Source organism: Aricia agestis, chromosome 14 (genome assembly GCF_905147365.1).
Source record: "Aricia agestis chromosome 14, ilAriAges1.1, whole genome shotgun sequence".
NCBI classification, from domain to species: Eukaryota; Metazoa; Arthropoda; class Insecta; order Lepidoptera; family Lycaenidae; genus Aricia; species Aricia agestis.
The window spans coordinates 12,202,688-12,215,629 of NC_056419.1; the positions used below are offsets into that span (position 1 = coordinate 12,202,688).

Genomic DNA, 12,942 nt, shown 5'->3' on the forward strand with positions numbered 1-12,942 from the left:
TTTTGTTTTTAGTTTCACACGAAATTAATTGGCATAAATATGTAGCAGCTATCTAATTGAATTGGCCAGCCAACTCGACGACTAGGTTATTCATACAAAAGAATACTGCCAAGATACGGTACTATAAAAATGTTCTAGCTTAGTATTCAAACATGTTTAGACTAGTATTATTTTCCGAAAAAATAAAAGCAAGTTTAATTTTAAAACGAATACATTGAACGGGCTTAGGCATTCGGTTGTCTGGCTATTTTACTGGATGGCTGCGACTAATGTATTATGATTTATGAAGTTACACAGGGTATATTTATTGTAAGAATATTGAGTATCAAGTATGTTATACTTTGTCATTAAACTTCTGACTGTCTAAGGAAGGACATGTTGTTAATGTCTTTCGCAAATCTTTTTAATTTTTATATATATGTTACGCTCAAAGACCGAAATCGCTCAATGAGCGAAAAAATGGCTCACAACGCGTTGTGGCCACAATAAAATATCCATAACCAGCGCCAGACAGACAGATAGTAATAATATTAGCACGGATATTATGGAACTATGGATATTTTCAAATAATAATGAAAAACACGTTAAGCAGTGATTTAGTAAAAGAAAAAATATTTTGTAGTACGCGTGGTAATTGAAATATAATCTTCCATACCTATGGACGATTAATCAATCAAGAACAAATCAAGAAAAACGAATAGCATATCAGGTCTTTTTGTGATTGCCAGAACGCGTCGTGGCCGTTTTCATTAGAGCCACGACGCGAATTTCACGTCGTGGCTGTTTCACTGTGACCACAACGCGTTGTGAGCCATTTTTTCGCTCATTGAGCGATTTCGGTCTTTGAGCGTAACATATACTTACTTACCTAGATGTTCCCCGCAATTTCGTTGCACCTAAACTCTATCGTGGGAACACGAGGGAATTTTCGTTTGTGGTAAAAAAAATAATGTATGAAACTATTTTAATTTTGTCATTTACTTATAATAATAATAAAATTATAACCGGAGAATTGTAAAGAATCTGATTGTTTTATATTATTTTTGAATGTTTATAATAAATATTGCCAAAATACTTTGTTTTTTTTGTCTAGTTCTTACAAAGGCGCGATGGAAAGATGTAAATGATGTAACACGTTACACGACGCGACGTTGCGCTGATTTCGAAATCTCAACTTTAAGCTTCGTCCGTCGGTGTCTTGGTCCTTGTCACGATCTCACCCTAATGGGTACGTAGCCAAATTGCATTTAATACTCCAGTTCATAGATCTGAGCAATGCGTCATAATGTTATGACTAAAGGTACTAGTTGGAACCGAGCGACACGCGACAACTGCAGGCGACGTGTCGTCGCGACACTACTGGTTTATATGTATTTCTGTGAAACATCCTCCGCAGCTAGCTACATGAAGCTATCGCTATGCATATAAATGTGCGACCAGCTTTAAAAATAAAAAATGACAAATTAGGTAAACCTTTATTCGTTAGCAACATTCTTCGACTGGAACTTAATAAATTCTGTAACCGATGCGAATACGTCGTCAACCAAAGCCGCAGGGGTTTGCATGCCGGCAAAATGGCCGCCAAAGTCCAGTTCCGTAGAGCGCACCAGGTTGGGAAACTTGTCGCGTAGTATCCAATCGGGCTGGTAGACTATCTCATATTTAAACTTTATCGCCGCTGTGGGTACTTTTGTTGGGATGCTGGAACAAAGTTGATGGTCAAAATCAATTCGCAAGGATGTTTCTACCTGCTTAAGCGTTAATAATGCGTTGTTAGTAGGACCACCTTGTGTGGAAATGCGTTGTTATACGCACGATATGACAACTCTGAATTCTGTAGCACGTAGGTCGTCTACGTGCTACAGAATTCAGAGTTGTCATTATATCGTGCGTATAACAACGCATTTCCATACAAGGTGGTCCTACTAACAACGCATTATTGTAAATGACCTGTCAAGTCTTATCTGCTAAAGCACGCGCGCTTAGATATAAGTACAGCTATCAGAGAAGTTGATTCCTAGGCAGATGGGAACCTACGTAGTTTGGTCGCGTTACGTCAAACCCAGCCGACAGATCACAGTAATTAACACCGAGGCAAACGCTCGTGCCTCTGGCGATGCACGTCCACACTAACCGAGCTGCTTCGCGCGGCGAATGCCTCGCGGGGCTGCTCGCTCTGTATGGACCCGCCTATTGAATTGATATACCAATATGACGTTGGTCTGTCAACTGCCTAGGAATCAATTTCCTCGATAGTACATTGCCCTATACCAAGAAGTATTGTATCTTTTATAATATTCTTATATTTCGAATGTCACTTTACTCACGCGTGAGTGAGACAGTCTACGATCGAATCTACGTTCGAAATATATATGAACCAATTTTAGTACTTTCTATGCCCCCCGCGACCTTTACTTATATTAGTTATTTTAATTTAATTTAATAGTATGACTTGATTGATATTTTGTGCATATTTCGACCATTTTAGGTGCACATTTGCATGCATATTTCGGCACTGTAGGCTACCAGGTTTTAAATAAAAGATTTAAGAACTTAAGTGGACTGTATTAAATAAGATGCTAATATTACAAGGTAAGATCTGGTCGCCTACGATGACAATTATGGAAAGCACGATGCAGTTGTCTCAAGTTTAAAAGTAAAAGTATATCGTATATATAAAGTGTGCGCTCGCGCCTAAGGCGCATGCGCCGGCGCAGCTAGGAGAACGCGCCCCGCGCGCCCCGTTGCGGTGCAGCCGCAACAGGCACTTTCACAAATAATCCAATGTCTAGTTACCTATGCAACGTAGTGACTTCAGGCCAAGCGTATGCCTCAGCGTATATCCTCATGGACGTGGTAATACGTTCGTTGGCCCACATGATAGTAGCTGTGTCCAGTAAGTCGTCGATGTTGATATTTTCCATACCCCCGTGTGGGGTGTTCAGTTGGTCAGCGTTGCTGCCTGCTCCCACTCTTTCCAAGATGTATGCTGCTATGCCTGACGGTGTATCAGTCAATGCTGCGCCTGAAAATTACAAGCTTACTAATTAGATTCTAGCACTATTTAAAAGCTTATTTTGATGTAAGTAATTAGTATCATACTTAGGAATCACGAATGATTAATTTGATAACTTTTAAGCTTTACAATATTTATTTCATTATAGAGGTTCCGCACGGCTTCGCGGCCGTGTAAATTAGGAATTTCACAGACAAATAAACCCACAAAAAATACAGTGATGCTTTTCGTGGTCTACTTCTTATCAGTGCCAAATAACATTAAAATTGCTCCAGTATCAGTAGTTCGTGAGATAAGCCCTTTCAAATAATTTTCTACAATTTTCCCGTTATTTTCACAATTTCCTCTATTTCTTCGCTTCTATTAGTCTTAGCGTGATAATATAATAAAGCCTATATATAATGAGCTATCTAACACTGAAAGAATTTTTCAAATCGGACCAGTAGTAGTTCCTGAGATTAGCGATTATTAAAATTTTAATTATTTTCAATTTAAGTAGGTACCTTATAGTTTTGTAAACCTACCATACAATATTATGATGTTAAATACATACTATCAAAACCTGTCTGTCGGATAAAAATTAAAAACATTAAAACATTTACCTATAGTATCCGGCTTTGTGGCTTGCAAATGATAGTATCCGAACTCCCGAATGAGCTGCGTGATCACCTGCTTGAAGGATACTCTCTCTACGTTTTTTTCTTCCACGAAATACGAAGGGAAGAGTGAGACGACTAGATATTTGGCGACGCTGATCGGCATTCGAGACATCGGCATGTTGGTGTGGAAACTGAAAGAATGGAATAGTTAAAACTAGGTAAGTACAGGGCCGGATAAAGCTGTAACTTTAACTATAACTACAATGCAAAATGTCAAATCTTTGGTTAAAGTCAAAAATGGACGCCATATATAACCATAACTTTGAGCTCGACAAGGCTTTGAATGAACGTGGCGAAAAAAGGAACTAACGCTCCGCGCTGTCATCATGCAAAAACGCAATTTTTGACGGTTCTCCTTTACCAGCAGCGCCCCCGCCCACGTTCATTTAAAGCCTTGTCGGACTAGATGTCATCTGTCAAATTCTGTGGTCAAGGTTAAAGTTAAAGTTAGCCTTAACTATAACCACGCCTCTGGTGCAACCCACCCTCGGAGTATAAAAATGCAAACTATAGTTTACGTAGTAACAGTCAAGTAGGTAATCTGTGCTATCATGGTCGCCCTTGCAGAGTGACTGCATGACATCTGCCCTGTGTCCATTTCAGATTTCTAAATAATTAGGTATTTGCTGTGAGCTGTCTTGTCTGTTTCGCTTGTAAGATGTTTTAGACGCAACCATTAACCAACGGTCACAAATCCCAACACCTTAGAAAATAACTTAAATAACTAGACTCAGACCAAATAAAAAGATTATAAATTGGTCTGAGCAACTACATGCACATTTCACTACATTACGCGTGTACTCACCCTAATATTTCATTTTGAAACATGGTGACCATGTGAGTGGCGACTTGCGAGCCCCAGTCGCCGGCCTGGATGTAGAACTGACTGAATCCAAGCCGCTTCATGAGGTTGCGTAGCACGATGCCAATTTGTACAGGAGTCAGGCCAGGTTTATTGGTGCCCTGTTAAAATGTTGGTAAACAATAATAGGCACGGACATAATTTTGCAGCAAAAGACGTGTTTGTTGCACCGACACGTTACATAGAGCTTATCAATTCATCTGAAATTCCCTCATGTCGTTAACTGGGAATACTACGCAGGGAATTTCATAGATTCATGTACCTACCTAGTAGGTACCTACCAATTTGTAGCTTTACGCACAACCAGGCAAACTCGTATAACCGTATGGTAGCCGCGTTTGACGGCACTCGGCCGCAGTCACTAAAGTAGGTAGGTCTATCTGATAGCAGATAGCTTGACATCGCTTAATATAATATGTTGCTAAGTGCTAACATGCATCGTCGCGTAGCCATTTGCTACGTCTCTTTTTGGTATGAACTGTGAACTGACCCTTAGGTAGGACATTACACCGCAATGGTAGGTATATATATTTTTTTTTACGTGGTAGAGCCATGCTTCGGCACGAATGGGCCGGCTCGACCGCAGGAATACCACGGGCTCACCGAAAACCGGCGTGAAACAATTGCTCGTTTGCCTCCTTATTTCATAAAAAAGAAAAAAAAATATATAAAGAAAGCTACTTTTTACCTACCTCCGAAAACCCAAAGCCCGGTAAGTCAATTAACTGCAACCACATCGAACACGAAATCATATCCCGTTCTTGGCTCTATCAACATTGGTATCGCCCGGTCAAACTCCTTAGACGAGCTCGGCCATCCATGTATGAGGAGTATTGGGAGAATCTTCAAGCCCTTCACCTCGGGAGTTGCTCTGATGAAATGAATGTCGAGACCTTGGATTCGTGTCTTGTAATGAGGAAACCTGTTCAGTCTATCAGCCCTTTCTTTGAAGTTGTAGCTGTCTGACCAGTAGTGAAGAATGTTGTTGAAGTAATCAGTGTTTAACCCGTATTCTGATTGTATTCCTTCCATGGGCGCTGTGAACGGTCTTCGGTTACGAAGGCGGCTTCTTAAATCGTCTATCATCTGTAATTGACACATTATTACCCTTAAAGATCCATTCTGTCTAAACAGTCTTTATGGTTAGGTATACAATGTTATGCCCTTGTTAAAAATTTAGACTTATGTTCGAAAAGCGAACTTGGCGAACAAGGACAGAATGTGTAGACAGTAGCCACTAGCCCTGCAGGGCTTCCTTGGGCTGTATAATGTTATATTTCCCGAACTGTGCAATGCGACGTCGCCAGGCGCCCTCAGGAGTCAGGAATTAAACTATTTGCAAGGGAGATAAAACTTACAAGTTACGTTTAGCTTGTAGCCATAGCATCGCCTTGTGATATTCTTCTGAAATCATAACAGATACCTAAACTTTATCAATTAGGTACAGCATTTTACCTTACCGTATCATTAAAGTCTATCGTAAATGGCTTAATTGTTTCGTCTATATAATCAGGCTTGATACCATCGCCCCACCATCTGTCCAGGTCCAATTCTGGGAAGTTTGGTACCGAATACAAGTCCACATTGAATCCCACTCCGATGATAAACAAGCCGGTGTTGAGAATTATCGATGCCAACATCTGAAATAATTATCCATATTTCCATTCTAATAGGTACTTATTATAAATCCGAAAGTGTGTCTGTCTGTCTGTCCGTCTGTCTGTTACCTCTTCACGCTCAAACCGCTGAACCGATTTTGCTGAGCATTATATTATGGAGATACTTTGAGTCCCGGGAAAGGACATAGGATACTTTTATCCCGGAAAAATGTACGGTTCCCGCGCGATCAACGAATTTTGGCGCAACGGAGTTGCGGGCGTCATCTAGTAAGTAATAATAATATGACTTAGACCTTTTAATTTCTTTTAAGTTCTTAATCTTTTAATCATGAGGGACCATTTTACTTAATGTCTGTCTTGCCGGGGACCACCCAGTTGGTTTACTTAATTTAAGAGTTGTTTGCTAAAGAAAACAAGCACAGCTTTATAATTATTCAATCCATTATTTTTATTTGGCAAAAATCTAAAACTATTCGATTTTTGTAGACGGAAGTATAAACGTCACGAGTCACGACGTCACATATTAGGACGGCTTCGCGGACCACTTGGAATGCCTTCAGGGACCACTAGTGCAAGTGATCCGCGGACCATCGGTTAAGAACCACTGACTTAGACGACGACGAACTTGACACATACTCGTAGGTGCATCGTCAGGTTTGCCGACGGTGGCATAGACGGTGGCGTTGGAGCGGGATGAATGGAAGGACTTGGGGGAGGCCTTTGTCCAGCTGCGGGACAGCAATAGTGAATAGGCTCTTTGTGGAAGACGGAAATATTTACTAATATCTTCTCTCTTTTACTTGCTTTTACTTGGGCGCACATAAATTGCTATTTTGTTTACACAGGTACGCGAAAGCAAAAGAAATGTAGCGATTATTAAAATATGAAAGTAATTAATTAAATTATTTTAAAAATTAAATTACCTACTTATAATAAGTGCATTCACTTACCTTTTAGAATTTAAATAAATACCTACTTATCTTTATTCCAACACAAACACCTGTGTTGCAAATTAAACGCGACTATTGTAACGGCGATTACCTTCGAAACTGGCGGTATTACAGGAAGACAAGAATTAAAATGTTAATTAGGTTTTATTGTCTTGTAGTCGATGCGAGATATTAAGGGTACATTGCACCTACATAATATAGCTATTAAATAAACCGAATTAATGGTGATAGCAATCTAATTTAGCAGGCAAACGAACTTTGAATTTGGTAAAACAAGTTGTTTGATAATACTTTAAACTTTGCATGTAATATTGCGAGAGTCCATGGGCGACGGTAGTTGCTTTCCATCAGGTGATCCGTTTGCACGTTTGCCTCCTTATTTTATAAAAAAGGGGATACTTAATTTAAACGTTCACCAGAAATATTTATAAGCACCAAATTAAATACTTAACTCGAAAAAAAATTAAGTAAATTGACTTTATGAAAAGGGTCCTAAAGGAAAAATATTGGAACGAAATCCCTTCTCGCGCGTTGCGACTTGCGAAAGGTGGCAAGACGGAAAAAGTTGTAACGACAGTTTTTTAGTAGGTACGTAGCTGCGAAGTAGGGGCAGACCATAAAGTTAATATTACCTAGGTAATATTAACATTATTTACTTTATGGGGCAGACGGCGTTGACGCGTTGATGTGGCGATAAAATCAAGTGGCGGGAAATTTAAAATTCTACCATTCCTCTATGGCGGGAAAGATTTTTTTAGCTGGGTGAGGTACACTGCCGTCCTAAGCATAAACAACGCAATCGACATTATTTACGAAATTGAGTTATTAGTATAATATTCAGAATCGCTGAAACAAGATCTACCAGGATTTATCACTCATTTTTAAATATCTTCTATAGTTTTCATTTTATTGTTAGTCATAAACAGCGTATGTGATATTTTCCAAAAATATTACTAGTAATATACGGTACATCATAAGCAAACATGTGTTTTTTATGACTAAGTATTTTACTTAGAATTTCGATGTGTGAAATACTAAGCATAATCAACGCATGTGTGACAGTTGCGTTGTTTATGTCTAGGAAATGCACAATTGTGATCTTATGCTTAGCAAATATAAGGGAACTAGCTGTTGCCCGCGACTTCGTCCGCGTGGACTTCAGTTTATAGCGCGCAAAGTCAACAAAATTGGTGTCAAAAGCTTTTTAAAAAAAAACCCTGGTACCCTTTAAATCAAAACAGGTGTGCAGTGTGCACATAATATTTCATTTTTTTAAATTAAACTTTATATATTATGTCAAATTTTAAAGCTTATTTAGCCCCTCAATTACACAACTTTACCCATAAACTATTTATCATTGATAGGTTTAAGGTTACGTCACTGTATTATAAAATACTGACTTATTAAATAACGTAAAAAAGAAATTCGAAAAAAATCGAAACTGATACCACCTCTTATAGAAAGATGTTGGGCAAGCGCTAGCGCGATGTAAGAGACGCACGGCGCCATCTAATATGAATTTTTGAAACTAACTTAATTTGAACAAATTTTCATATTTTCACCCCCTTACAACCCTTTTTCCAGTAAAAAAGTAGCCTATGTCCTTTCTCAGGCTTTAGACTATCTGTATACAAAATTTCATTACAATCGGTTCGGTAGTTTTGGCGTGAAAGCGAGACAGACAGACAGACAGAGATACTTTCGCATTTATAAATAAAAATTTGTAAATTATTAGGTTTATTTTTAACAAAAATAACATCCGCGGTCGACCTCGCAAAAGATGGCGCGATGAATTTGACACATACAAGCCAGGTTGGCCGACGGTGGCGATGAATCGGGATGAATGGACGGACTTGGGGGAGGCCTTTGCCCAGCAGTGGGACTGCATAGGCTCTTAAAAAACAACATTTTTCTATTTGATACTAGGGTGTGGTTCACGCTTACAAAACAGTAATCTTAGGTAAGTATTCAAAATTCTTTAACTCTTGTGAATAGTTCACCACCTCATATGACAGAGAAAGAGATCAAAGTTCAAAGTATGCAGTTTCCTAAGTAAAAATAAAGATAATGGAAACAAATTATAAAACGCCAGAGAGCTCCTTAACACTAACAGGCATAGGGCACTTCGTACGATCACTTAGTTTTTATCTTAATTTAAAAAAATGTTAAGAAACAGTTCTTAGGTAAGTATACATTGTACAGGTAAAAATTAAGACCACACCATATAATATCTATACTAATATTATAATTGGGAAGAGTTTGTTTGTTTGTTTGTTTGAACGCGCTAATCTCAGGAACTACTGGTTCGATTTGAAAAATTCTTTTACTGTTGGATAGCCCATTTATCGAGGAAGGCTATAGGCTATATTTTATCACGCTAAGACTAATAGGAGCGAAGAAATAGAGGAAAATGTGGAGAAAACGGGGGAAATTATATGAAAGGGACTATTTAAACGCGCTAATCTCAGGAACTGCTTATCCGATTTGAAAAATTCTTTTAATGTTAGATAGTCCATTCATCGAGGTAGGCTATAGGCTACATTTTATCACGCCAAGATTAATAGGAGCGAAGAAATAGAAGTAAATGTGGAAAAAAATGGGGGATATGAACTACTGAACCAAATAACATATTTGGCAAACATTAAGAATAGACCACGTGAAGGGACATAGGCTATTTTTTGCTGCAAAATGTACGGTTGCGTGAAATTCCTAAATTACGCAAGCCAAGTCGCGCGGAACATCTATATATAAAAAAATCGTCAATTCTGTATATTGAATATTTTTGTAAAATAAAAAATACTTGGGATGTGATCTACTATGCTAACGCGGACGAAGTCGCGGGCAACAGCCAGTATGTAAATATAGCATCGCATATGCAAAGTTAACATTTAAAGGCACCAAACAAAATAAAAATATTTGGAGTATTCCTGTTAGTTTCAAAGGGACAATAAAAAAAGGAATAAAACTTTAGGCGCGAATCACTCAAAAGTTGCCGCCATGCAGATGCATTGTTTATGATAAGGACGGCAGTGCAGGTGGCGGTACTTTTTATTTAAAAAAATTATAACTTCGTTCCATCCGGGTGTCCCTTGACACCTCTCAATTTTTATAATGATCCAAAATAAATAAACAAATATTAGAATATTTACCCCGGTCAAGTTATAGTCTGTCAAGAAAGTGAAGAAATTAAAAAGTGGCAACACCGTAGTGTCATCCCTTTTTTCTTATATTGATTTGAAAGGGATGACACTACGATGTTGCCACTTTTAATTTCTTCACTTTCTTGACAGACTATAGATATCTAGGTATAATAATTATTCTTTAGTAACATAATCTTTTTCAACCTGTTACTTAGTTTTAAAATAAAACTCGATGCTGCCTCGCGAGGCAAATCCTCGGTCGGTCAAGACGTGCCCCGTTCGAGACAAACGCATGTGCTGCCTCGCCCCGAGCCGAGGTCGCGTGCGATCAGGTCGCATCGACGCTCAGTTTAACTTGAAACGCACAAATCACAAGAAACACGCTGCACGCAAAGAATAAACGAGGCAAAACACTACCGCGACCGTCTTGACACTGGCAATGGTGAAATAGCCGAAAGCCATATTTATAAAAAAAAACATCGACATTGTTTTCGTGACAAATGTCACTGTCTGAGTTGACATTGACATTTGTTTTTGACTGGACTGCGAAGTGGGATCTAGCGAATTGATATTTTGGCTAACACGAAATCGGCGAATTTTAGTGCGTTGTGCAATAATAAAGTAACATTTCCACTGCAAGCACATGCTTGCTAACGAATAAATCCGTGTTAAGTGTACTCGATATTCGAAATGGCTTATTTACTACCAAATTTATGTCGGTGCCTCTGCCTCCGGAGCCGTCCGACTTTGATCATTCAATCTGCGTCTTACCACGCAAATGTAAGTTTTCACGTGCAATGTCAAGGTTTCCGTATTGATTTTTCACATAATAATGCTAATTTACTTCGTAGGTGATCGATCACTACGAAAACCCGCGTAACGTCGGCTCTCTGGACAAGAAAGATAAAAATGTAGGAACGGGTCTCGTCGGTGCACCAGCCTGCGGCGATGTCATGAAATTGCAGATAAAAGTCGACGAAGACGGAAAAATTATCGATGCAAAGTTCAAAACTTTCGGATGCGGTTCGGCTATCGCTTCAAGCTCTCTGGCAACAGAGTGGGTGAAGGGAAAGACTGTTGACGAGGCTTTGAAACTGAAGAACACTGATATTGCAAAGGAACTGTCGTTGCCGCCTGTTAAGCTGCACTGTTCCAGTAAGTTCCAGTGTCCGTACATATTAGTATAGTGTTGTGTTAACCTATTTAGTAAAAACTATTGGTTTACAACCAGTTGCAAGTTTGTAGACCAGTTCTTAACCATTTAGTCATGAGAGACCATTTTACCTAATGTTTGTCTAGCCGGGGACCACCCGGTAGGTTTACCTAAACTAAGGGTTGTTTGATAAAGAAAACAAGCACAACTTTATAATTAGCACTCTTTTTTATTTGGCAAAAATCTAAAAGTTACAGATTTTAATGACTGCATAGTGCATACTCTTTACTAACTTCTGAATTCTCACATATTATTAGGATGGCTTCACGGTCCACTTGGAATGCCTCCAGGGACCACCGGTTAGGAACAGACTGTTGTAGACAGACCAAAAGTTTGGCAAACATCCAGTTATAAATAAAATTTACTGAATTAATGTTTTCTACCTTTCATTGCAAATGTAATAAAAATTTTGTTTACATTTCAGTGCTTGCCGAGGATGCTATCAAGGCTGCATTATCAGACTATAGAATTAAACAACAGCAGAAGGAACAGAAATAAATATAACCAATGAAACTTGGAAAATTGGAACGGATCTGTGATGGTTATAGGGGGTTGTCTAATGTCTTATTTAAAAATGTAGTACTCAATTTATTGCTAATATAATATTATAATCAGAAGAATAAAAGCAAAAAATCACACAGTGATAATATTATAGACATAGTTTTCTCCTGTATTTAGATGTAATATTGTTGCATAGAAATAAATTTATTCAACGTGAATGTTGTTTTAACTGCCAAAGGTTTAATTATACTTAACACTTATTGTATACCTAACACTTTTATTTTCTACGTGGGAGAGCCATGCTTCGGCACGAATGGGCCGACTCGACCGGAGAAATACCACGTGCTCACAGAAAACCGGCGTGTGAAACAGCGCAGCGCTTGCCCTGTTTTTCGCCGAGTGAGTGAGTTTACCGGAGCCCCAATCCCCTACCCTATCCCCTTCCCTTCCCATCCCCACCCTCCCCTATTACCCTATTCCCTCTTAAAAGGCCGGCAACGCACCTGCAGCTCTTCTGATGCTGCGAGTGTCCATGGGCGACGGAAGTTGCTTCCCATCAGGTGACCCGTTTGCTCGTTTCAGCCTTATTTCATAAAAAAAAAAACACTCCTAAAGTAAATTATTTATAGATTGTGGATCTACATTATTTTGTTTAGGTCATGACAACATGACCTAAACAAAATAATGTAGATTCTAACTATAACAGAGGGCACAAGCCCAGCTGTTAGAAGCCCACTACTAACATTGACTTGACATAACCTAACTATAGTTATTTATTATAATCAATAATGTAGATCCTAGTAATAAACAAATTCTCATATATGCCACTTTTTGTATTTAAGAGCATTCAATATTGATAAACAAATACATTTTATACTCAATATTTTATCTTCTTATATCTATATAACATATTATTTGCTTATCATTATTGAATGACAAACAAATTATTGACTTACCTACCATTTTATTGCATACGAGGTGC

General features: G+C 38.6%; 2 protein-coding genes across 2 annotated transcripts; one reads left to right on the forward strand and one right to left on the reverse strand.

The window, feature by feature from the left end:
- Window positions 1-1,461: 1,461 nt before the first annotated feature.
- On the reverse strand, window positions 1,462-7,127 carry LOC121733844 (juvenile hormone epoxide hydrolase-like). Its single transcript, XM_042124227.1, is given in 8 exon segments — window positions 1,462-1,701; window positions 2,797-3,025; window positions 3,619-3,806; window positions 4,481-4,638; window positions 5,230-5,256; window positions 5,258-5,623; window positions 5,998-6,177; window positions 7,107-7,127. Coding segments are annotated over 7 exon segments (1,374 nt in total). The 5' UTR covers window positions 7,107-7,127; the 3' UTR covers window positions 1,462-1,475.
- A 3,648-nt stretch (window positions 7,128-10,775) lies between these two features.
- On the forward strand, window positions 10,776-12,178 carry LOC121733846 (iron-sulfur cluster assembly scaffold protein IscU). Its single transcript, XM_042124229.1, has 3 exons — window positions 10,776-11,026; window positions 11,098-11,401; window positions 11,884-12,178. The coding sequence occupies exons 1-3, from the start codon at window positions 10,937-10,939 to the stop codon at window positions 11,955-11,957; spliced, it is 468 nt and encodes a 155-aa protein (XP_041980163.1). The 5' UTR covers window positions 10,776-10,936; the 3' UTR covers window positions 11,958-12,178.
- Window positions 12,179-12,942: the final 764 nt, after the last annotated feature.

What these genes read in the sequence shown, in the direction of transcription:
- LOC121733846 (XM_042124229.1), top strand. Translation starts at nt 10,937, where the DNA reads ATGGCTTATTTACTACCAAATTTATGTCGGTGCCTCTGCCTCCGGAGC. An exon ending in CTGCGTCTTACCACGCAAAT is followed by an intron (nt 11,027 to 11,097) that starts GTAAGTTTTCAC and finishes TTTACTTCGTAG; the next exon opens with GTGATCGATCACTACGAAAA. An exon ending in TGTTAAGCTGCACTGTTCCA is followed by an intron (nt 11,402 to 11,883) that starts GTAAGTTCCAGT and finishes TTTACATTTCAG; the next exon opens with TGCTTGCCGAGGATGCTATC.